The 25125-nt window shown below is 47.2% G+C and overlaps 4 protein-coding genes across 6 annotated transcripts; 1 reads left to right on the forward strand and 3 right to left on the reverse strand.

Moving 5' to 3' along the window:
* On the reverse strand, positions 1-3308 carry LOC100836169 (short-chain dehydrogenase TIC 32, chloroplastic). 2 transcript variants are annotated; one of them, XM_024460995.1, is made up of 10 exons: positions 3149-3308; positions 2637-2868; positions 2409-2488; positions 2170-2323; positions 2010-2088; positions 1826-1910; positions 1590-1636; positions 1241-1476; positions 486-1057; positions 1-391 (listed from the first exon to the last, which is right to left on the reverse strand). In XM_024460995.1, exons 1-8 carry the CDS (start codon positions 3252-3254, stop codon positions 1291-1293), a joined length of 969 nt encoding a protein of 322 aa, XP_024316763.1. In that variant the 5' UTR covers positions 3255-3308; the 3' UTR covers positions 1-391; positions 486-1057; positions 1241-1290. The 2 variants fall into 2 exon arrangements, with proteins under 2 accessions (XP_024316763.1, XP_003574296.1); XM_003574248.4 differs by having other exon boundaries at positions 46-391; positions 1125-1476.
* A 133-nt stretch (positions 3309-3441) lies between these two features.
* On the reverse strand, positions 3442-4717 carry LOC100846617. The gene has a single exon (XM_003572000.4). The coding sequence runs from the start codon at positions 4430-4432 to the stop codon at positions 3620-3622; it is 813 nt and encodes a 270-aa protein (XP_003572048.1). The 5' UTR covers positions 4433-4717; the 3' UTR covers positions 3442-3619.
* A 1025-nt stretch (positions 4718-5742) lies between these two features.
* LOC100846927 (tetratricopeptide repeat protein SKI3) lies at positions 5743-14614 on the reverse strand. 2 transcript variants are annotated; one of them, XM_003572001.3, is made up of 20 exons: positions 14191-14612; positions 13965-14087; positions 11759-11842; positions 11614-11664; positions 11432-11524; positions 11136-11276; positions 10979-11059; positions 10642-10889; positions 10389-10560; positions 10187-10308; positions 10028-10085; positions 9855-9920; positions 8975-9193; positions 8711-8762; positions 8181-8554; positions 7993-8087; positions 7681-7920; positions 6953-7596; positions 6314-6517; positions 5743-6222 (listed from the first exon to the last, which is right to left on the reverse strand). In XM_003572001.3, the coding sequence occupies exons 1-20, from the start codon at positions 14383-14385 to the stop codon at positions 6023-6025; spliced, it is 3462 nt and encodes a 1153-aa protein (XP_003572049.1). In that variant the 5' UTR covers positions 14386-14612; the 3' UTR covers positions 5743-6022. The 2 variants fall into 2 exon arrangements, with proteins under 2 accessions (XP_003572049.1, XP_014756382.1); XM_014900896.2 differs by lacking the exons at positions 11614-11664; positions 11759-11842 and having other exon boundaries at positions 14191-14614.
* A 1722-nt stretch (positions 14615-16336) lies between these two features.
* On the forward strand, positions 16337-24183 carry LOC106866320 (U-box domain-containing protein 33). Its single transcript, XM_014900260.2, has 13 exons — positions 16337-16810; positions 16956-17077; positions 17213-17334; positions 17469-17573; positions 17663-17744; positions 17864-18004; positions 18159-18524; positions 20711-21026; positions 21253-21374; positions 21559-21680; positions 21784-21894; positions 22031-23711; positions 23848-24183. Exons 1-13 carry the CDS (start codon positions 16627-16629, stop codon positions 24067-24069), a joined length of 3696 nt encoding a protein of 1231 aa, XP_014755746.2. The 5' UTR covers positions 16337-16626; the 3' UTR covers positions 24070-24183.
* The last annotated feature ends 942 nt before the right edge of the window (positions 24184-25125 follow it).

Here is a 25125-nt window from a genome sequence, read left to right on the forward strand (position 1 = left end):
TGAGAGTGGATGCATTATATTTCTCAAACTATGGACCAGATATCGTTTTCCCTCTTCTGACCTTGCTTAATCAGGACATTAATTATGCATACACCAAAATTCCAGAAAATTTGACATACTCTGCACCTCATAGAATCTCAGTTTCAACTACAAAGGACATAAGAAATTACTTCCATACCAACAAATGTCATGCGGCAACACATACACGCTACTTCAAAATTAACCAATTGCAGATAATGACCATGATCACAGAAGGAATGCCATATTTGTGCAGAAGTGACATGATCCAATATTAGCTAACCTGTTTCAAGAAGCCAGCGCCAAATGACTTGTCACCTTCACGGTCCTTACAGGTCGCAGCCGATCACTCGTTTCGTATACTGCGAACTTCCTGCATTTGACGGATTTTCAGACCAAGAACATACACTCTCACCTCATGCACCGAAGTGCCGAGCGAGCAATCCCAGATGGTCCGCCGAATGAACCTGCGCTTATGTGCTCCAGATCGTCGCCGTCGTCCGCTCGGCCGGCGCGCCACCACAATACGGGCGCTCCCCGGCGACGAAGGCTTCGGCCTGCGGCAGATCCACCCGTCGTGGAGAGGGGAGGGAGGCTGCGTACGCACATCTCGGCCGGCCGCGGCCCAATCGAGCGGCTCCGTCGTCCGATCCGCCGGCGCGGCCACCCAGCCCCTCCGCCGGCGAGCGGCCTCGTCCTCTCCCCCGCAGGCCGCGCAGCATATTGGCCGGATCGCCCGCCACATGCCCTCGTGGCGGCGGCCGCGATTTCCCCTAAATCGGCGCGGCGGCCTCTTCCCCTCCGCCAGCCAGCGCGGCCTCCGTTGAGGCCCTCGATCCCCCAGCCCTCAGCCGCGCCGCCGCCCCCCAGTGCGCCGCGCCGCCACCCCTCCGCCTGACTGCGCCGGCTCCAGCCCTAGCGCCGCCGCCACCCCCAGCCGGAGCGCGGCGCGGCTGCCGTTGAGGTCCTCCATCCCTCAGCCCTCAGCCGGCCCTCGTCCACTCCGCCAGCGCCTCGATTAGATCGGGAAGGAAGACACCTAATAACCAAATTTTTTTCTTAATTGCAAATCAAAATCCAAGGACCTAAGGTTCAAACGTAATTACGAGTTTGCCGTCCAATTCGGTTACTCCCGATTTTTCGACCCAGCACTCCGTGGGATTGAGATGGAATACCCAACAATGATAGCCATTAGACGGGACAAATAAATGGTTCATATTACCGTAAGAGAGCTCACGCCGATGCTGTATTTAACAATTGATATATTTTGTGTTATGTCCATCCTGGCTCCGCCCCACAAGAAGACACTATCTGCAAGCTAAATTGCCACAAGCTCTTGCCCAACTCTGCGTCTCTAGCTTGCAAGCTTGGGTTCGCAATATTACAATTGCCGAAGTATCTACCAGTTATCCCCTTGACTTGAGGATGCACTGCTACATAACATGTCGTTGCAGCTCCCTGCATAAAACAACACATAGCGTGATGTTCTTTTCCGGGTTTGTTCTACCAAGTACCAACAAAGCCAAACAAAAAAGGCCAAAAAAAAAGTGAAACCGTGAGAGTTTAATTACCTGTTGAACGCTTCTGCTTATTATACTTCCGATGGTGTTAATCAGAGCTGCAGAAGAAGCAGCAACATACAATAAGTTCTACAATTGTTCGAACCCGAGAGTTGGTTGTTCAATTTTAGGTCCAAAGCTAGTTGCACGTTTACTCCACGCCAGCGAGGATATATCAGTGAATCAGTTTAAGATGGTTGCATCAGGATTTCCTGACCGTAAAACTGTTGCAGAGACTTGAGAGTTACCGCTAAAAATAGTCCTGTTCCTGAAAAGGTTTGTCGCGACGACGCCGGGATGGACCGCATTAGCTGAAATGTTCACCCCTTCTTCCTGTTCATGAACAGAGATTATTCTTTTCATTGTTCTTCAGCCTATCATAATAACAAAGTTTATGGAACCAATTCCAATGAGCGGCGAAGAACCAACAACCTTCAAAACTCGGGACAGCTCATTTGAATGCAAAATGTTTGCGAGCTTGGACTGACCATAAGCTACCAAGCTGTTGAATCTGAAAATTCACGGCACACAAACTTGTTACTCGCATATCAATAATTCAGTGACCATTCAAATTAGTCTGGCAGCAGATTACCCCGAAGGATCGTGCACTTTGTCGAAGCAAATCCCTTGAGGATAGGTCATGATATGGCCCGACGAGGATACGTTGACGATCCTCCCCTCGACGCCGCTGTCCAGGCTCGCGCTCTTCATGTTCTCCAGCAAGAGATTTGTCAGAAGGAAATGTCCTGCCATTAATTAGAATCACATGAGCCCATGAAAGTAACACAGTACATGAGCAATGAATCAACATTTCTGCCCGACTCTGCTTACCAATGTGGTTGGTCGCGAAATGTAATTCCAGGCCGTCGCAGGAACGCGTGCAGTCTCTTGCCATCACTCCAGCGTTGTTGCTGGACCAAAAATTGCAAGAATCAATCAAGCTCCCAATATACGCAACCATTGGCAGGTTGAATTCAATTGCAAGATTTCTGCTCTGCAGATGCATATAGCAGAGGCGGGGGGGCGTTGTTTTTGGATGTGTTCGTGTTGTGTTCTTACATGAGGATGTTGAGGGGCAGATCGAGGGAGGCGAACTCCGCGGCGAAGCTCCTCACGGAAGCCATGGAGGCGAGGTCCAGCTCCAGCACGTCGACCTCCGCGCCGCGGATCTCGGCCTGGATCGCCTCCTTGGCCCGGAGCCCCGCGGAGACGTCGCGGACGGCCATGACGACGCGCGCGCCGCGCAGAGCCAGGACGCGCGCCGCCTCCCGCCCGATGCCGCTCGACGCACCTGCACGCGCCCGGCGAGAGAGCTCAGGAAGCGGTCGCCATGGTTGCAGCTGGTTCCCAGATTCGACCAAGACAGCTAAGCTTCTGACTAGGATGCAAGCAGATCCCGCTTATCCGACCTAACTGGCTAATTTACTTGCTAGCTTAAAATGATCAAAATGTGATTCGGAACTTTTGGAGATTGGCCTAAAATCGGGACTTGCATCCTGATCCTGACGCTGACGAGTTGACCATGCGGGCGGAGCCGGCTTGGAACTGTGGGGAAGTAGTAGGTGGTCTACCTGTGACGACGGCCACCAGGCCGCGGCAGTCCACGCCGGCTGTGACCTCCTCGGCGGTGGAGGCGCCGGAGAAGCCCGAGGGGCCGTTGCGGTAGAACCACCACATCAGTCACGACTCACAAGTGTGCGCTTGCAGCATCTTCCAAGCCAATGATTAGATTCTGACAGTGATATAGCATCGACATCGAGATGACTGAATTGTATTTTACGTGCATTCCGCACTGCTCCGTCTTCTTTTTTTAACTGAGATTCAATGCTCTCTACTCAAATTCAAGCTTCCAACTCAGTTTTTGGAAATGGAAATTTTGAACTGAATATTCAAAGTCGAAGATCCCATCTCAGAGGTAGGCAAGTAATGTGCATACAACGAGTTGCATTTCCTAACATCTACCGACTGGGAAATTTTACATCGCCGAGCGGTCCGGACACGTAGAGGGGCAAGAACACAAACTAGTAACGCTGACCCAGGTTCTAGGAATCCTTCTTATCTTCGCAGCCCTTGTCGACGCTGCTGCCGCGGTCGCCGGCGTCGTAGTCTTCGCCGCAGTAGTACCTATGGAGCGCCTTGGGCAGGTAGAAGGGAACGAGGAAGGCGAAGAGGTTGGCGCCCCAGAACGCCATGTTGGCCGCGGCGAGCACCTTGCCGGCCACCAACCGCCGGGACTCCACCGCGTCCGCTCCCACGCCGCCGCGCTTCTCCTCCATCTCCTGACTCAGCCACTCCCCTGCGGCGAACATCCTGCGCACGCTGTACATGACCGGGACGGCGGCCCTGACGGGGAGCGAGAACCGCCAGGGCCACGCCGCCGTGATGCCCTCGGTGAAGACCTGCGCGGCCAGGAGGAACGCGTGCGGTGAGGCCGCGGCGACCCCCGCCGTATCCCCGGACCGGAGCCCGTCGAGGATGTAGAGCGCCGGGAGCGCGCCGCCCACGAGGAAGCCCGCCGCCGTGTGCGCGTGGAGGAGGAAGCGGGCCGGGCCGGGGTAGACGGGCGCGGCGGGGTTGGGCTTGCCCGGACGCTGCGGGAAGGCGAGCGTGGCGAGGAGGACGAGGTAAGGGAGGAGCAGGACGGCGAAGGCGATCTCCGAGAGCGGGACGGTGGTGGAGAAGGCGAGAACCGCGGCGGCGCCGAGCGTGTTGAGCTGCTTGATGGAGAAGAGGTAGTAGTGGTGGTGCGGGCGCGCCGTGGGGGATGTGGGCGTCGGGTGGAGTGGTGGCGGCGGCTGCCCCATCGACGGCAGCACTATGCCGCCCCCCGCCGTCGGGCCCACGCCGCCGGACATCGCCGGTGACAGGAGAGATCTCGGGCGCGGATTTCACGGTCGTTTGCGAGAGATGGTCGAGTTGGTGACTGCAGCGTTGGCGAGCGAGCGAGTGAGGGATCGTCTCCGGTGCGGGTAGGCTTAAAGGCGACGGGTGGACGGCGCGCGTGGCGCGCTGCGGAGCTCGGCGTCACCATGGCGCGCCGCGTGTGGATACTCTTTGGATTATCTTACTGTCCTTGAATCCTGCGAAGAACAGCGCACCGCTTCTCGGGTCAAGCCAGCTACGTGTTCACGGCGTGTCGTTCCCGGACTTGCGCCCTCTGTTTTCGTCGGACCGAAAGCACGAGGGGTTGGAGATCGAGGAACTTTCTGGAAATAATGTGATTCAGGCCCTCTTTGGATCGTAGGAATAGAAAAACACGTGGGATTGAAATGTCATGACATTTTAAATACTATAAGAATTCAAAACATATAAATTGTTTGAAAAGAGTGTTTGGACGTTTCATAGAAAAAATTTAGAAATTTTGAGATTAGATGGAGTAAGAGAGGAGAGAGATAGGGAGAAGATGCATTGGAACTTTCAGAGAAAAGTTTTATAGAGATTAGACCAAAATCCTCCAAAATTTAGAGGAAAAAATTCCTATCTTATGAAATTCCTTTGGTGCAAATCCTATGATGCAAATAACATTTATAGAAATTATTCCTTAGAATTGGAATCCTCTGTTTTTCCTTCAAAAATCTTATGATCCAAAGAGGCCTTCAAAGTTACAACAAGTAGATGAAGACGATGATCGGTACCGAGGGCTTGTAAACATGATAAATAAAACTGTCTTCTGTTTTGTGTTCAACATCATTTAGATAAGACAACAAAACATTTTGTATAATAGGTCATATCTTAGTATCATATCTTACTATCAATGTCTAGATGATTAAAATTAACCTAAAATTAATCAAATAAGTATTGAGAAAATGTGAAATCTCTTAGCTAAGAGAACGGTAATGTTTGTTTTCTTCGCTCTTTTCTCTTCCACATCAGCAATTATAATACATGCCAAGTTTAATAAAGAGAAATGTTATACGTACGATAAAATTCGTACGATGGTTATGTTCGACTAGGCACATCTCAGCTCACAGTCAGTACGTGGGGCCGGCAGGCCACGCCCAGCAAACATTGCTTCTCGTACGCAGATCGTACGCAAGGCATTTTTGCTTAATAAAAAGATGACGCAACCCCCATTGTACACGCCCTGATGGAGATGAAATTCTCCACAGGTGGTGTTAGCTGCCCACCTGGCAGGTAATAACCGATCTCTGAAGCTTGTTTTTCATTTTCTTTTTAAAATGGAATATTCTGGATGAATGGCGGCACAATAACACAACAATCGGTTTGCAGCAGTCTCAACTCCAGTTGCTCGCACAGAGCAAAATGTTTGATAAATTGAGTTTACAAAACACATAACACCTAAAATGCTTGAGTTCAAAATACATGTCGCGAGAACAGAGTCATCTCATCCATTTCAGTTCACAGCTAAGTTAGACGCTACAACCGCGTTAACGGACTCGCTGCGTCCGTCTCATCGGCAAGAGGGGTTAGTTCCGGGTCAGAGGTTACACGTAGACAAGCTGCAGCAGAGCCTTCCAGTACCTGGAGCTCGACGGGTTCAGGTGTATCGCCCTGAGAAGCCACGCCCCCGGGCTCTGCATCGTCTCCACCATCACCTGCTGCTGCTTCTGCTGAGGAGCCGCTGCCGCGGTCGACTGGTTCGCCAGCAGGTGCATTTGGAAATAGAGCTCTGCAGGCAGCAATTCTGCACGGCAAAAAAAGGGGAGGGAAAGGATGAAAAAAAATAGATTAGTGTTTTCTTTACATAAAGAAAGATCTGAGCTTCAGTTTCAGACCTGGGGGCCATGAGAACCACTCAAGGCGAAGGTTTTTCTCCCACTTGGCTTTGGAGCCAAGGCTGCCTTCTGCTTGGGCCAGTAGGAGTGATACGATGGGTAAGGTGGCTCGAGATTTCTGTTGCGCCTTTCTGAGGCTGGAAGCTGCACTGGATATGAATTGCGGAGCCGCAAATCTCCGAGCAATTTCCATACAGATCGAGCCTGTCAGGGAGGTGTTTCATTCAGTACACAATAAGAAAATGAATAAAACAAAAGTTGCCTGGTAATTGTTCAGATTTATTCTATACTACTGTAGGGTCTCAGCCCTTAAGAATAAAATTTGGAAGCAGTGAACTTCGCATAAGCAGAATATACCAGCTGGTGTGACATTATTGACAATGCTAAGGTAAGGCCGCAGTGTTCACTGTGAATGCTCAAATATAAAACCAGGCAGTAAACAAATCACTCCGACAAAGCAGATTTTTTTTCCCAAAGCTTCTTAAGTAGACTGCAAGATAGTGTTGCCATGAAGTTTAATGGACAGCACAGCACAATCAACTACAAGGTGCAAATTCATATAAAAACAACAAAAAAGTATCAGAGATAACTGGCAATTAAAATGAGCTAACAACCAGAAAATATAACAAACTGCTTTACCATTGAGGAATAAGATGCAGCTATCAGTATCCTTGTCAGCACATGCCTGTACGAGAACTTTTTCAGCACTTGCAAAGTCTTCATCCCGTATAGAACACTGAGCACATGCTAGATTAAAAAGAGATGCCCACTTTGATCGATTACTACCGTTCCTTTCAATGCATCCTTTGAGATTTACCTCTATTTCATCAGAGTCAGAGCCCGATGAACATAGAGATTCAAGTTGCTTGAGCATTACCCAGCCAATCTCAGTATTTGTATGGTTTTCCAAACATTTCATGTACTCCTTCCTGGAGTTTGAAAGATCACCTTGCACTGCATAAGCCCGACACAGTTGCAAGTGTGCAAAGAAAGCATCCGCACTTGGAGGTGTAACTCTCAGAGCATCTTTAGCTTGAGCAATGCAGTTTTCATAGTCATCAGATTGCAAGCTAACCTCTGAAGACAAAAGACGTAGCAAGTACTTCTCATACAGGACAACCTTATCCTCTTGTGAATTGCTACTTCTGGACAGGACATGTAAAACCAGCCTTTTCAAAATGATACAAATATGTTTGGGGTACTTCTCTTCACGTGCTTGTTGGAAAATGGCAAGTACAAGCAGGTAGCGTGCATCTTGGTTCCATGGTTCCTGATGGACCAACCTTCGAAGGAAGTTTCAAATCAGTTTGCCGACCATGTCAAATATGTTTTGACGTTGTCGATGTGGTAAGTTTTAGACGATATACCTTTGCAGGTTGTGGATTGTGTTGTATCCACTTAGGTACTGGTCTTCACATGTTGGGAATGAGAACTTTGGATAAGAAGTGCATGTAGCATAGCAAGAAACTGTTGCACATGCTTGAATCTGATGTTGAGATCTTAGGCCCCTACTGGATGTGTGCCCATGAGACAATGAAGCAACCCTTACTGCTTTATGAGAAGAAGACCAATCTCCACTAGAGAGCAGCAGAGATCCTAGATGGTTTCTGTAGCATGCAAAGGAAATATTATGACCGATATATTGATCAGAGTCTTATCGTTCCAGGCAAGATTGTTACCTTACTAAACTGCGGTCGGGATACATGTGAAGAACCTTCTTCAGGTAAGACAAACCACCATCAACACTTAAACAGTTATTTAAATCCCCACCAATCTACAAGTGAAGTTTTAATCCATATTAGTACAACTAGCATACACCACACAAGGAAAAAAGATCCACAGAATGCCAAAATTTTAAGATACTTACAGCCTTCCCCAGAGCAATATTTGAGTGGACTTCACTCATCACCTCATAGGATGTAAGTCTAGGATGCATGCTCAAGTGAGGTAACTGAAAACGCTTTTTTGGCTGCAAAGCATCTAGTGCAGAGATGATGAATTTCAATTCTCTGTTATAATTGGTTTGACCAGGGAGTTCATGAATGACAGAAGCTGCAGCATCCTTCCCACTGATGCTGTATGCCAAAGTGCATATAAATCCCAAAACCGCAGTTGCAATCTCCTGCTTCATACTAGGCAAGTTTTCAGCCAAATTTCTTGATACAGATAGAGCTTCATCATGCCGTCCAAGTTTCCACAATGCAAAAGCATATATCTGCAATCCATCAACATTCAGCAGTCCTAGAAATTTGAGATGACTTGTTAGTCTGTGTGTTGCATGGCATGTGCAAAATAACTTCAAAAAGAATATGTTTGCCATGCATGTTCATAATTCGGGAGAAAATTGGAAATATAATCCTTCCAACTTCCATTGCCTGGAGTGAAAATTAAACAAACCTTGTATTTTCAACTCTTCGCACTCGCGCACTGCATCAGTTGCAAGACCAGCCTGCAATCAATGCAGTGATTATTAATTAAAGGAGTGGAAGTGCTTACAGGGGACAAAAAGGATAACCACCTACCCGAGATTCATATGCACTACACTAGGAACATTAAGTTAATTACAAATATATAAGTCACAGTAAACGACATGATTTTAGCTTCTTGCATTGAAATACTTAAGATTATCAAAGTATCAAACCATAATATAATTAATCTTACCTTACATAGTGACCGGGCAAGATTCACTGAAACATCAACAAAAGGATACTTATTGTCTAACTTGGAACTGTGAATCATGTGTAAAGCAAATTTCGCCTGTTGGTAATATGTGATGGCGGATTGAAAATCTGACCGCACTTCAGAAACCAAGCCGTTTATATTGTGTGACTCTGGGTAGTGAGGTGCTCGCTGAACAGCCTGTCTTACAGCCATCAATACCTACATAAATAGTACCACATATACAGAGATGGACATGTCAAAGAAAGAAAACGAAGCATGGAAAATAAGGGCGAACAACATAAGCATTGCTTAAGATAACTTGTACATGACCTGGTTCTCTAAATACCCAAACCCCAGTACCCAAGTAATACTGTAGTAGCAGATTACGCAGGCATAGATAATAGGACGTATCAGGTGAAACCTTCATTCAGTTGAAAACTTGAAACTTTCAATCCTAGCCATTAAATCTCAAATACATGGATCAGATGAAAGGTCAAACCTCTACTCACTAAAACCTATTTTATGAAGAAAAAAAAAACGAGTAGAGGTTCCACCTTTCACCTGATCTGTTTATTTGAGATTTAATGGCTAGGATTGAAAGTTTTCAAGTTTTTATCGAATAAAGGTTTTCACCTGACACGTCGCCTAGATAATAGCATATGCCTAGTGAAACAATTTGTAGCACTAACTTAGTGACAATACCAATAACTCGATAACACTATACAATGTAAACATGAGACCATGTATCAGTGTATTACTGCCACCAAGTTCAATGTAATGTTTCCTAAAAATCCGCACTTCATTTTTTTTGCATGAGATAGCACAATATTTACTTAGGAAATCTCATTTCGAAAACACCAAAAGGAAATTGAAAACATACCTGAGGTGACAGGAGTTCACCGGTACGAGAAGCAATTGTTCCAAGGCCAATCTGGAACTCCGGCAGCTACGCAAAAATGTCATAAGAGTGAGAACAGAAGTAAATTGAAGAAATAACTAAGCAAAGTGCTAAATTACATTAATAACAACAGACATACAGAACATTGTGCTTACAGGTAGTATCTGCACGGCTCTCAAGCAGCTTTCATAAGACTCGTTTACTGAACCGCCCCTTTAAGATCATGCCAAAGATTAAATCAACTTAAGATAAAATTACATACAGAAGTATAGGGAACTTGTTGGCTTTCGATGGAAGATGTAAGAGGCAGTTACCCATATTGGTGATGATTTTCTGCCGACATTCCTGCCCATGGCAAGGCCAATGAAGGATCAATGCTTCGAGCTTGATCAAATGCTCGCTTGGCCAATTGCTTGTCACCTGATTGCCTGTAAATCTGAAAGTCAAACTATTAGTTACCACCCTGATAGTAGAAGAGCCAACCAGGACAACCAGTTGTTGCATCAATAGCAGTACCTTCCCAAGGTAAGCCCAAGCCTCAGAGAGAGACGTATCAAGATGCAGTCCCCTAATAAGAGAATGCTGCTTTAAAGCCTGATTACTTGACACTGAACCCAATGTAACCCAGAAATCCTTATTAACTGGTTCCAGTATCAAACCACCCAATGACATTTTCTCTGGCAGCTCCCTGTTTACAGAAAATATAGTGTTATCACAAAGCTCCTAAAGAGAAGCTGACATGAGACATGTGATGAACAAAGAAGCTTACCAATCTATAGGGCCTACAGAGTTACTCCCCTCCATGATACACATGAGATCAAGACAAATGGCAGTATCAATGTGAATATTAGCTTCCCAAGGAGTGAGATGCAAAGCTCGTTGATATGAGAGTTTTGCACCACTTGCAGCTGACAAACATGTATTTTTCCACTCAAGGACAGAAGCTTTGAAAATCTCCTCATCCATGCCCCTCTTGAACTCCCCATCCTCCCACGGAAAGCATCTTGCAAGTGCGAGCTGACATAAAGTGTGCAACAGATATGGTAGAATAAAATACTTCAGAAGGTGCAAGCAAATTTAATATCAAATAGTGGTAAAATAGGTACCTGAGTGTCTGCATGCAATTTCCAAACACAGGAAAGGTTTCCAGTCAAGGAAGTACAAATTTTAGCAGCTTCTGATGCTTCCTACATCAAACTAAACTCAGGCAATATATGAGCATGAAATGCTCTTAAATTGAAACAAGATATCGTATCAAAATACCTTCAACAGATTAGCTGCCCAAGTAAAGGCCCCGGTAGTTACACAATGCTTTGACCAAGCAAGCAACGCGGAAGCAAGCCCAAAGAATGCAGAATGATTATGAGGAGCCATCTCAATGGCAGAACGAAACTGTTCAACTCCCTGGTATTGTATATTTTGCAAGCAGGGAATGTCACATAGATTATCACCCGTAGAAGCAGCAGAGCTCGCATTTCATGCAGTACGAAATTGGACTTTGCTAATAAATTGTGTGCATCCAGCACAACTGCAGGTTTATCAAGTGGAAATATTCTTACCTTTCTGAAATGACCAAGCATTAGCTGGATGTTTCCACTTTCAATCAACGCAAAGACCCTGGAACTATCCAGTTCAATGGCGCGCCCATATGACTGTCAACAAAAAACTGAAGTAAGCATATTCAGAAGACTCAATACAGCACACTGAATTGTTTACAATGCTCAAAAGTGCAAACAGACACCTTTACTGCTGCAGTAAACATGCCCAAGCGGTGGTAAGCCAGACCAAGTGCCTAATACCAAACATGGAGTGTTAAATCAATTACTTTCTACGACAAGAATGTACGTCCTGAGTTTCATCAACTTTGACAAGGAAATAAAACACACCTCCCATAAATCTGCACATGTTGGGTAACCTCTTATTGAGTGTTGAAGGCTTTGTATAGCATCTGACCATTTCTTTTGATGAACCTAAATTTGTCATATCATGTCAATATTTATTATGGATAGTCGGTATGCCATTTAGCAGGTAAAGAAAACATAATCACAAGAAAACTATCAACAAATCGTACACAAGCTTAACCCTGTTAGTTCAAACTTTAAAGTATAGGCAGACTCTAGTAGCTCCTTGATCCACGAAAACAAAAATTCACAAGCCTCAAAGCCTAGAGATAGGGCTCCAAGCCTACCCACCGCAAGGATGGACCTGTGTAACAAGACCCGAACTAGCTCTAGGGTCAGACCCAAGAAAGAAGACACAACACCAGGCAAGGGATACCCACAGGACCAGAGTGGTAAATGACCTGGGGTGATGCATGTGAAGCAGGCAAAGGTACCAGATTATTTAATATTTTTATTATGATAAAACACATCCAGATGGCTGTGTTTTACTTCCGGGCCTACTGCTTAGCCGCAATTTTCATACTACTCACGCAGCAGCACAAATATACCTTGCCAAAGGTGAAAAGGAGAAGCCAGTATCCCATTGTTGGCTACCTTGCTTAGGCTCAAGCAAGACTGGCAACCATGTATGCACAGCCCACATTCCTCTGCTGTCATGTACTGATGTCCACTTAGAGGCACAATGGACTGTTTAAACTCCTCTCTATCAGTATTGCACAGTTGGCACCATCTCTGAACTCTACCCTTTCCTCAAATCAGCTGCCATAACTTTAGAGCCATGCCCTACCTCCAATTCACTTTAGCAAATCAAATTGTTGTGGATCTAGGACCAATTGCTCCGTAGCAATATACTTCAGACGAAACATAAATTGAGGAGTAACACTTATTCTCGAATTCCATCCATAATCCATTTGTAATTTCCTGGTGTATCGAGCATATATAATTTGATGAACCAGACTCTATTTGTTATTCCATGCTCTTAGATTAGTATCTATATATTACAGGGGAGGAATTTAACGCAGACAGCGACAAAATAATAATCATTGATTGTAGATTTGCACACTACCTGTTCAACTATAAGTACATAATCAATGTTGCATCTCTGCACTATGTACTTAATTATTCCTCTATTCCAATCTATACTTGGGATGAAAATCTGTATCATAAAAAGACATAAGGGGGTCCAGTGAACTTTATATTTAAACCAGCAGTCCTGAGCAGTGATCCCTAGTCAAACAGATGACTCAGTGAACAGACCCTGAGCATTTGACGACCAGACTGGCTCTCTTAACAGCGGGTAGGGCACTACCCACCTTAATAAATGGTTAAACCTATACAACCATACCTAAAAAACTGCTGCAACACGATCACTGCTGTCGTTCCCACTGCTGTAGTTTCTGCTGTAACACCCTTTGCTATTAAAAGATAATTTTATCGTGCTAACAGATCTACAACACCTGATCACTCATTCATAGAAGTATTAACCAAGAAAAAGATCATTGAAAAAGCATGGTTATCGATCTGATCCCTACAGCACAAAGGCATGAAGTCAAAACTATACCCACAAACTAATCCTAGTGATTCTGGGGCGTGATCTGTAAGATTTGCAAATTAAAATTTTATATCGAAACTTTAAGATCACTTGGCTTTTAGAAAATAGTTTTAAGAACTACTATCCGGATGTTAACTTGATAATGGTATGTCAGTGATAACTTATCAATTCACCCCTGCAGCCCTCCAAGCTTCCTCACTGTGCTAATTCAAAAGGGAAGGAACAGAATTGAGCCAATCCCATCTGCTCAGATTAGCATAGAGGAGGTATGTGTGATGAATAGCAAAGAGGAGGTATGGGTGAATAGGTGTGAGTGAACTGCCGCTAGCTAAATGTGGATACTTGGATGAGTTAGGAATGGGCTTAAATTCGGCCAGATTTCAGCTCTCTTCACAACCTAAATAATTATTGTAACCACAAATTCCCTTTAAGTAATGCATATAGGCTTCTTTTGCATGGGTTCAGTATAATGAGGTTCCAACTTCCAACCCAGTCCAAATGTATTTACGCCATCGAAATGAAGCGTTGCAGTTGGTAAACCTCCCCTCTAGGTGGAGCCACATCTAATGAAACATGATGTTGCCATGATCATTTCAATCAATAGTATAGTGAATAAAAGCAGATGTCGCCCAAGTACACCTGTAAATAGCCGAGTCTTCGGAAAGCCCAAAATGCACGTGGCGACTTGCCGGCAGCCTCCTTGCACACAGCAAGCTCCAAGCTCTCCTTCCCCTCCACATCAAGCAAATCGCAGAGCGCTTCCTGCATCACCAGACCCCGACAGAAGCCACATCAAAACACCATTACGAGCAAACCAACCAACAGAAGCCTTAAGGCACAAGCATGCGTATGTGTGCGCACTGACCCCAGCCTCGGCGTCGTCCGGGTCGAGCGTCACAGCCCGCTGGTAGCACCTGGCCGCGCGCTGCTCGTCGCCGGCGCGGGAGTAGTGATGGCCGAGGGAGCGGAAGGCCCCGCCGTCGTTCGGGTTCAGCTTGGCGGCCGCGAGGAGGCGCTCGGCCTCCGCCTCCACGCCCTGCTTCTCCGCGGGGGCGGCCATGGGGGCGGGCTCAGTTGAACCCTCGAAATCTCGGAAGATTAGTGCTACTGCTGCTTCAACAAGCAAAAGAGAACGGTCCGCGACGAACTGGATGAATTGGGGGATAGATCCCCAACCCCACTTCACGCTAGTGGGGGGAACCAGGACGGGGGAGGGGTTAGGGGGAGGCGACGAGGAAGACTGTGGGGGAAGAAATTCTTCGAAGTGGTGTTCCGTGGTGAGGGTTGGATGGCCTCCTTCCTGACCGGAGTGGGGGAGGGAAAGCCGGAAAGGAAGCACTGTTGGACCATGGGCCGACCGCTTGAAGGCCCAAACTAGTCTGGATTTGTTGTTGGGAACGAGATCCAGTGAAAAAAAAATCCAGTTCCGTTTGGGAGAACAGAGTACTGGCACAAAAATTCTCAAAAAACAAGTACTGGCACAAAAAACACGTTTTGTTATTTAAAAAAAAACAGAAACGGGAAGAAACAACCGAAAAACTCAAGCCGCCGTCTTCGAGGACGCTTCAATATCCGGCGTTTCCCTTTGGCACTCACGGCCGATCTGGCGTCGAGAGACGAGGGGAACCACAGAAAAACGTCCGTGATCTAGTTTTTCTACCTTTTTTTATTAGGTTTGTGTGTTCTTCTCATGGCGTCTTGGCGATGGAAACATCGTCGTCTAGAAGGTTGTTGTCTTCACTCTTTCATCGTCTTTGTGTAGGCGTTGCAACCTATGTCATACTCTTTCCTGCCATGGTGCATTTAATGATTTTAGGTTCTCGCTGTTTAAGGTGGGTGGCTCGTGCGTCTTTTCAAAACTTTCGAAGTTAGTTCAATTTGTGCAAGCATGGTATTGTACAATTTGCCAACGAATAAGTGGAGAATCATCAAGATGCGAAGGATGGATTAAGAGAAGTTTGCTTCGAAGGATTACAATAAATCTTTTAGTTTTGTCAAGTATCTTCGTTTTGTGTTCATTCTTGTATCAATCTATTGTACTACTTGTTTCATGAATCGATAAAGCTAGATCATTGTTCTAAAGATAAAGGTACTACTAGATCATTGGATCCGGCATGCTCGGCAATGGTAATTCAGAGTGATCAATGGAAAACCCTAGACACTTTTGGAGAAAACTCTCAAAGTCGGTATGTGTTGAGAGACGGGGGAAATTACCGACCAATAGCTGATATCTAGTTTTGCTCCTTTTCTTGTTAACTTTTGTGCGTTCTTGGTGTGACGTCTTGGCGTTGCACATCATAAATGTACATCGATTTTGCTTACGCCCTGACGTGGCCGGCCATCATGTTCCGGTTCGTGATTTTGTACCTCTTCCTCATTTGTCCCATGATGAATTCGCGTTTTGACAGCCTATCTTGTAAGGGGCGTGTCACTGGACATCTAGTGTTCAACAATCTTTGTTTCTTATGTGTTAATGTGAGTGGATAATGTAGCTCTTTACGACTTATGAGGTCAGTCAAAACTATGTAGATATTGACATGTCATCATGTTAGTTTGAGCTGATTCACCTTGTCGAAGATATTCTGATGCAATACTGCAATAAATTGGTGCTCATTTTTGCACAATGACTATGAGAGAGCATTGCAACAAAACATCATGTGACCGCAATAAAATATTTGCACGGTCACAACAAAAACAGAAACACATGTGCTTAGGCCTTAGGCAAAGAGGCAACGCTCATGATAGAAGTAGTACTTGCTATAAATGTGCAAAATCTTATGTCAACGTTATGCTATACAATCTGATCGATTTAGAATCAACTACTTTCTATACGGTTAAGAAATGTAACCACGCGGCAAACGTGGTTATTAGCTATTCACACAAATAGGAAAAAAAAGAAATAGCAAATGTATAAAATAAAAATTATATACTACAGTAGTACTTCTATCATCGGGAGAGGTGAGCAAGTGATTGTGTGTGATGCGACAAGCGATCAAATGCTGAGTCGAGAACCGCAGAGAGCACGCTAAGTTTCGAGTTGACCAATCGGGGACGATGAGGTCGCCTCACCGCCTCCGCGTGTCCGTCCGCGCAAATTAAGCCGTCACTGTCGCCGCGTACTGATTCCTCCTCCCACGGCGAGTCGCGACGCGCCACCGTCCGTCTTCCTCTACCATATACCAGGTCTCCTCCCATCCCATGCCTTCTTATACAACAATCCCGCCGTCGTCGTACGTTGATACCGCCCTCTCGACGACCGCCGCGCGAGCCGAGGCCGAGGCCCGAGACCACCGATCGACCTATGGCGCCGGAAGAGGAGGAGAAGGAGCAGGAGGAGAGGGTGTTCGTGGCGGTGCCGGCGGAGCCCAGAGCCGCGCGGTCCACGCTGGCATGGGCTCTCGGCCACCTCTGCGGAGGCGGCGGCGGCGCAACGGTCGTCGTCGTCCTCACCCACGTGCACGTCCCGCCGCAGATGATCCCCGTCAGTACGTGTAATTCACCAGCGGTTCCTCCATCTCACACGGCGCAGTTCCCTCAATCTCTGCATCGTCGTCGTTGACCTTTTTCTTCTCTTTCTTAATCTTTACGCCTAACTGATTACAGTTTTATTCATTTCCCAAATGATCTCAGTGGGAGGCAGGTTCCATGCCAGCAAGCTGAGCTGGGAGCAGGTGAGCTCGTTCAGAACGACGGAGCGGGAGAAGGCCGACAGGATGCTCGACGACTACGTCCATCAGTGCTCCAAAGTGAAGGTGCCATTCCCTATGATTTAATTCTTCTTGTTTTCGGCAAAAGTAATAATAATCCCTTCTACTTTGTCTTCTCCGTCGTCGTCGTATTATTCTTCTTAATACTAGTTTATACGTGATGCCTGTAAATAATCCCAGGTGAAATGCGAGAAACTGGTGGTCGAGAATGAAGACGTGGTGTCCGGCGTCGTCGAGCTCATCGCCTCGCGTGGAGTAACCAAGCTGGTGATTTCAGCTGCCGCGGACAGGCAGTACTCAAGGTATGATGATACATTGATACTACATGTTTCTTACAAATTCAGACATGCTCTGAATTTATCGGCACAAGTACTTAGCTCCAAACAACATCATTATTTTATTCAGAGCTGCGATTTCCGTTTGAATTTGGTTTCAGAAAGTTGGACAGGCCTGTGTCCAAGACAGCAGCTGCCATAATGCAGACAGCCGACCCGTCGTGCAAGATTTGGTTCGTCTGCAAGGAGCAATTAATCTGCATCAGGCAAGAAAAATCTGATGTGGTGCCTTTTGCATTTCTGGTTACCACTGGATAGCAGAGTTCCAATTGACCCAATTTTCCACCCAATACAGGGACATCGAAACAGAAAATGCACCGGCTTTGCTCCCAAATGCTTGCCGCGAGGTTCTGCCCGTGTCAGCTGATCAGGAAGAGGTGAGTCCGATTGTGCAATCACCATTTTTTCCTTTTTTGCAAAAACTGATTTTGCAAGAGTGGCAGCAGGATGGCGAACTTGTTGATTCTGTAATCTGTATTACGTCAAAATTTCGTAGGATGAAACCAAGATGGAATTGGAGTTCTACGATGAAGTCAAAGAAGCATGCAGAGCAGCCGAGGATTTGATGAACAGAGCTTTGAAGGAATCTGGGAGGCGCCAGAAGGCAGACGAAGAAGTGGCATCGTCTCTGCAGAAAGTAACCCCTTGTCAATTGTCATAACTAAACCCAATTTTCTTCAGAAAATGGGATCAGATCAACAAGAAGTTTTGCGCCACAACCGATCAAGCTCCAATTGCAGCACATTTTTTCCCCTCCAGATTTATTTGTATCGGAACTCTGAACCATGCAGGCGAAAGAATACGAGGAGATGTACCTGGAGGAGGTGAGGAGGAGGCAAGAGCTCGAGGCAGCCCTTGACAAAGCAAACGCAGAAATTATGCAGCTAAGGCAGGCAATCAGTCGAAACACAGCCTTGGAGGAATCCCTAGAGGCGACGATAGTAACTTCGATCCTGGAGAAGCGCATCATCGTCTCCGGCGACGGCGTGAAAGCCGGTTTTGCGACGGAGCATTGCCTGGAGTGTGCTCAGGTTCAGGCACACGTTGATTATCACGGCGACGGGGGTGCCAAGGAACCGGAGGAACTCGTACCGTCGCCTTTTCTCGGTGAAGACGATTCACCTGTGAAGCTGACGGCGGCAGCGGCCTTTCGTCTTTGATTCAAATTTGTTGCGCTGTAGCTAGCTTAGCTTTCAGGTTCTCCTGGCGTCGTTGTTCGTTCTCCTTCAGGACGTTCACGGCCTCACGGGTTTATATGCCTTGTATAGCGCTCCTCCTGTGATTACTTCTCCCCTAAAAAAACAGAAAATCCTACATGCCTTGTATAGCGCTCCTCCTGTGATTACTTGTCCCCTAAAAAACAGAAAATCATTCTGTCGCAGTTTCGGTACATAACAATGGAAACGGAGTGAATACAAGCGTATATCATACCCTCTCCGTCCCATATTAAGTGATTCAATTTGTCCAAATATGAATGTATCTGTGACTAGAAAGCGTCTAGATACATGTAATAGAAAGTCACTTAATATGGGACAGAGGAAGTATTTTATAACGAATACGGAGTCAGGCGGATAGTGTCCGGATATGAATATGAATATTTACAGTTACAAATATAGAACGAGTGTTGGGCAACAAAAATACTCGATCGGACATAGCCCAAAAAATAGAGACCATATATTATGCACTTGGAACAATATATGAGAGGAACTTCATCACATCGATACTAGTTTCCAACAAAAAAGATGTCAGAGATGATTATGAAAGAGACGAATGAGACGAAAATTCAGCGATTACAGATTTGAAGTTCGGATAGTCATCGGATAATACCGAACTAAAGCGGATAATATCAAATACGGATGGATATTTGTAGAACCGTATTCGCATCCATATCCGTCACAACTATTCGTATCCATTTTCACATCCGACGGATATCCGGGAATATTTTCCGGATGATTTCATTATAAGAGGCCCTTCGGTTGACGGTCAGCCGGAAACTATCGGTACCACTACCACCCCTGGCTAACACTAACACGTCGCCTTGGTTTTTTCTCAACTCATGGCTGATCTTCGTCTCGCGCAAATTCAGGTTCTCGTTTCGACAGATTGTGCACAGCAGAGACTATATATATGGTGATGTACGGATGCCGTCCCTCTAGTTCAACTATGATCCAAGTGTTTGGAACCTCGGTTTGTTTAATGCCATGATCATGTGAGCTCATGGTACATTTGCACCACCGAACGGGCTAATGCCTCGTTTGGATGTTGACATTGAGGGCTATGGAATTGAATTCGTCTCAATATCAATTCAGCTTGGCACTCGCATTGAGATTGAACCTGAATTCTTGTGTTCGGGTGTTCAAGCATCCAGGGCTTGGAATTCAGGAGGAGAAACCAAGTCTAGTCTGCTTGGATGGAAGTGTGGAATTGCTCATTTGGAGGAGTAAGAGCAATATACCTTTTGTATTTTGAAAACTAATTCTACACACTAGGTAAATTTATTTAAAGTCACCAAACATATAAAAATATATGCTAATATGGTAGAAAATGGTTACAGCAGCTGTACAATTGAAAAAAAGAGAGGAAAATGAAATAAATCATATGCTTATATGGTAGAAGATGGTTACAACAGCTGTAAACAAAACAAGGAAATGGAATAAAATATATGCTAATATGGTAGGAAATGGTTATGCAGCTGTATAGTTGAAAAAAGAAACAAGGAAAGATGGAATAAATATGTACATAACAGCAGTGGCAAATTTCAGAGCAACATAACGGCAAATGTTAAACTTTCAGCAGGTTATATAATGAGGATAGCAAGCGTTGAATACATGTGTTTTACATCATGAATTCCTCTTTTAGTCACGTGAACTGATGGTACATTTATCCGCAAAAAAAAAACTGATGGTACATTTTTTTTAGAACTAACTGATGGTACATTTGCCCCTCTTTACATGCCCTCGGTTGCTCCCTCTGGCAGTGCGGTCAAAACCGAACAGACCGAAATAGCCGAACAGACCGAATAGACAGACCGAAATGACCAGAGTCTGGCATTTAAAAGTCAAAACCTCTCCGGGCCAAGCTGCGTTGGCCGCTCCCAATGGGCTCACTAGTCACTCCGGTCCTCGCGGGCCCACACGCCAGTGGGGAGACTAGATGCCACACCATGTACGTGCTGCGACGCTCCGCGAGCTGAGCAAACTAGATTTTCTTCCTGCTCGCGTCGTCGTTATCCTTTTGTTAGTTAACTGGCCAAGTGTTTAGGATCAGTAGTGATTAACAAACAGCTCGCGAGATAATCTCCCTTCTCGTTGCCGCGCGTCGCCTCGTGCCTTGATACATATAGGATCGCCCGGTATTCGCCCCGCCACGCGCGCGCTATTTTGTTAGCTTCGCAGGAATGGAGGCGGCGGCGGCGAGCCCGCGGAGCACTAGTACCACTACCGGCGGCAATGGCATGACGGCGGCGTCGGCGGAGGCGCTCGAGGAGGAGGAGGAGGAGGAGCAGCAGTCCGTGATGAAGGTGTTCGTGGCGCTGCCGGAGAAGTACAAGAGCGGCAGGTCCACTGTCGCCTGGGCGCTCCGCCACCTCGCCGCCGGGTCCGCCGTCGTGGTGGTGGTGGTCGCGCACGTCCACTCGCCGGCGCAGATGATCCCGATATGTACGTACCCTTACCGATCCCTTCTTTCGTGAGCCAGTAGAAGAGAATACAATATCTGTGATATCGTTCAATTTGTAAATTTACAATCAAGAGGTTTGGCCGAAGAAATGTCCCCCTATTTGTTAACTGCGGTTGGTTATGGTTAATTAATCTCGTCTCGTATATATGCTCATCTAATTTCATGGTTAAAATGTGCTCATCTGATCTGATTAGTTTACCTTGACAGTGGGAAGCAAATTCCAGGCAAGCAAATTGAGACCAGAGGAGGTTGATGCTTACAGGCAGTACGAAAGGGGCAAGGTGAACAAGCATTTGGACGAGTACATTCGCCAGTGCACCAAAATGAAGGTTCGTGTAAACAATTAACAATTTCCTTAATTTCTCAATCTGTCTGAAATACTGTGCTAGATCCAAATTCTAAAATGATCTGCCATACATGCATGAATATGAGAAGTGAATTCATTTTTTTTATTTGAGAGAGAGAGGGGATGAGAAGCAGAATTAATTAACAAAACAAACCAGTGTTTATCAGATCAAGGTCGAGAAACTTGTTATCGAGCATGAAGATGTGGCGGAGGGGATCGTACAGCTTGTCTCGAAGCACAATGTCGGCAAGCTCGTCATGGGAGCAGCCGCTGACAAGTACTTCTCTAGGTATATACTATGCTGTAAATTTCACAAGTTCAGAATTGTGCTGTTGGTTAATTACATTACCAGAAATGTAGCTAACTGATCATGCCTTCCCGTTCCGAAAAAGATCCAGGAAAATGGAGGCGCCGAGGTCGAAAAAGGCGCTTGCAGTGATGCAGAATGCTGACCCTGCATGCAAGATTTGGTTCGTTTGCAAGGAGCATCTGATATACACCAGGTAGGTAGCAATTAACACGCTGCATTTTGCATTTGTTCAGTTATACCAGGGTCAACCATTTTGCATTTTGCTTTTCCTATATAGGATCATTTCAAATGGTTTTTTTGTTGTTGTTGTACCGTGCGCACACATGCAGAGAGGTTGGCGACACCAGAAAAATCCCAACACCCACTCCATCCGCACGGTACTCCGTGCAGCCAAGCCGATACGCGAAGATGGCAGTCGCGGGCTGCATGAAGATGCAGAGGTCCATGTCGGAGAAGGCGCTGCCGCTGCGGCCGTCTTCTTCTTCTTCTTCTTCCCGCCCGGCCGCCGCGCGACGAGCTCTCAGCGTCCTGTGCCTGGAGGAGGACCTCTCCGTCGGCTCCTGGGACAGCGTGCCGGAAGAAATCCTCCCGAGCTCGTGCCGCGGCGAGGCGTCGTCCAGCGACGACGACGACGACGACGAGTCCAGCTCGTTCGAGGTTCCCCTCGACGAAGCCTTGGCAGCGATCCTTCCGATCAGCAGCACGGTGCCGGGCCATCATCAGCAGGTGGCCAAGTTTTTCGAGGATTTGTGCTCTGACGAGGCCGCGAGGAAGACCAAGGGGGGAGGAGTCAAGGAGGAGGCGGCTCTGGCCAAGGAGGAGGTGCGAGTTTTGAAGGAAGAAATGGAAGCGCTGAAGCGCGACCGTGACGCCGCCGTCGGCGAGCTCTCCGAGCAGAAGGCGGAGCTGGAGCAGCGAGTCGCCGAGCTCGAGGACGCGGCGGCCAGCGAAGCGATCCTCGAGGAGGAGGAGGAGGAGGAGGAGGAGGAGGAGGGCGTGGATGGTTTGGCATGGCGCGCTGCGGAGTTCTCTCTGGTGGAGCTCCGGCTTGCCACTGGCAACTTCGGCGACGCGGCGAAGGTCAGCGATGGCGTGTACAGGGGTGTGCTGCGCAGCGCGACGGTGGCGATCAAGCTGCTTCCCTGCCGTAGCCCGCAAGGACCGCCGCAGTTCCCGCGCCAGGTAAATACTCTCCTGTGCACACTTGACATTGAAAGCAACCTATCGCAGATTTGTACTAAACCGATGTTACGATTGCAGGTTCGTGCGCTGAGCAGAGTGAGGCACCCAAACCTGGTGACGCCGATCGGCCTCTGCCCAAAGCCTCCGGCTCTGGTCTACGAGTACCTCCCCAACGGGACCCTCGAAGACCGCCTCGCCACGTCACCGCCGCTGACATGGCATGCCCGCACGCGGATCATCGGCGAGATCTGCGCCGCTCTCGTCTCTCTCCACTCTGCCCAGCCCCGCCCCGTCATCCACGGCGACGTCAACCCGTCCAACGTGCTCCTCAACGCCGACCTGGACACCACCTGCCAGCTCGCCGACGCCGGCGGCCTGGTCTCCTCCCGCCTCCTCCTGACCGCCACGCCATCGATGGCGGCGGCGTACGCGGACCCGGAGCTCCAGGGCGGGGAGCCGACGGCGAGCTCCGACGTGTACGCGTTCGGGGTGCTCGTGCTGCGGCTGGTGACGGGCGCGCCGCCGCTCGGCGTGGCGGGGAAGGTGGAGGAGGCGCTGGAGAGGGGCGAGATGGAGGAGGCGGTGGATCGGACGGCCGGTGAGTGGCCGTTCGCGCAGGCAGAGAAGCTCATGCTGCTCGGGCTGCAGTGCGCGGAGGCGAGCGCCAGGAAGCGGCCCGACCGGATGAGCCAGGTCTGGCGGGTCGTAGGGCCCCTCGTCAAAGCGGCTGCTGCCATGCCAGTCCCGGCACCGGCAGCAGAGTCTCCTGCAGGTTGCTTGTTCGGTGAGACACACGCGCCCCTCTACTTCACCTGCCCGATTTCTCAGGTAATTAGGCAAAATCGCATGCCCAAAATTCACTTTTCATGGAATGGCTATTTTTGCGGGCAGTAAAAATTCTGGCATTCATACCTGGCAACTGGGTAGTACTGATGCTTCATTTCGTTTTGGCACGAAACTGCAGGAGGTTATGAGGAACCCTCACATGGCAGCAGATGGCTTCACCTACGAAGCGGAGGCCATCAAAGGATGGCTCGACAGCGGGCACGATACATCGCCGATGACCAAATTAGCTCTACCGCACCGCCACGTCACCCCGAACTACGCTCTTCGTTCTGCCATCGAGGACTATATGAAGAAGCAGCAGCAGCACACGACAGCGTCGCAATCCGTTCGGTCAAATTGATATGATATTGATGTCACCAGTTGCTCTGCTCTTGCTGTGCACATATTAAGTAGAGCAGTTGTGTTTGGGGTTTGTGAACTGCAACTCGCGATGAATTTCTCCATGGTTTTTTCAGATATTGAACGAACTGATTGTTGGTGATACTGATCCGCAGTACTCTCTGCTGACCGGCGTTGGTGATAAATGACAACCGGCGTGATTTTGTGAGATCAGATGAAAGGTGGAACACATGCGCACACACATTAGATGAAAACTGAATGAGTGGTGACGGAATGGTTCGATCAAAGCTCCCTTATTTTAAGCGGGCCTCAGGCAGATCTCTATCCAGAACCTGAATGGATAAAGAGCTCCTATCTTCTATGAGAAGGCAGGATCGACCGGGCTCTTGCCTTTGCAAGATTCATGTATTGGTATTTATTGTTGCTATGTTACAAGGACGATTGCTAATGGTTATGATACATCTTTAGATAGAGAAAAAAAATCCATCCCTCATTTGGCACGAAAGGATTGAACTGGTGACTAAATATTTTGGCGCCTAAACAGTCAAGTGTAGAAGCGGAATGAATACCTTGCTACCCTAAATCTAAGTCTAAGTGTCCATCAAGCTCGGGTAGTGGCATTTTGACGATCCACATGGCAAAGTCAGGGGCAAAATCGTCTCATGTTCGCGGTAACGACGCTTCAAGCTGGACGAAAATCAACATTATCTGGTTTTCTAAATCGAATAAAGTTTAGGGACCAGTTCTATAATTTTGTGCCAATTGAGGGACTGAAAATATACTGTTCATGATTGATCAGTGTTGATCCATAAGTTCCAGATCCAACGATAAAAGTAACGGTTTTGCTATATCTAACTTGGCTGATTTTTAATTAGAGATAAGTAGATTCCCCAGTCGTTGGATATGATTTGTGATTTAAGATTCGAAAATAGACGATGAAAAAAGAAGAGTAAATGAGATCTAGATATAATCCAACGGTTCTGATTCGTCAACTTAGATTTAAGTGTTTTGCTTAAAAATCGTGCAACTTAGATACAGCTACCCTAAAAATAATTTG

The sequence above is a fragment of the Brachypodium distachyon genome, chromosome 3 (assembly GCF_000005505.3).
Source record: "Brachypodium distachyon strain Bd21 chromosome 3, Brachypodium_distachyon_v3.0, whole genome shotgun sequence".
Taxonomy (NCBI): domain Eukaryota; kingdom Viridiplantae; phylum Streptophyta; class Magnoliopsida; order Poales; family Poaceae; genus Brachypodium; species Brachypodium distachyon.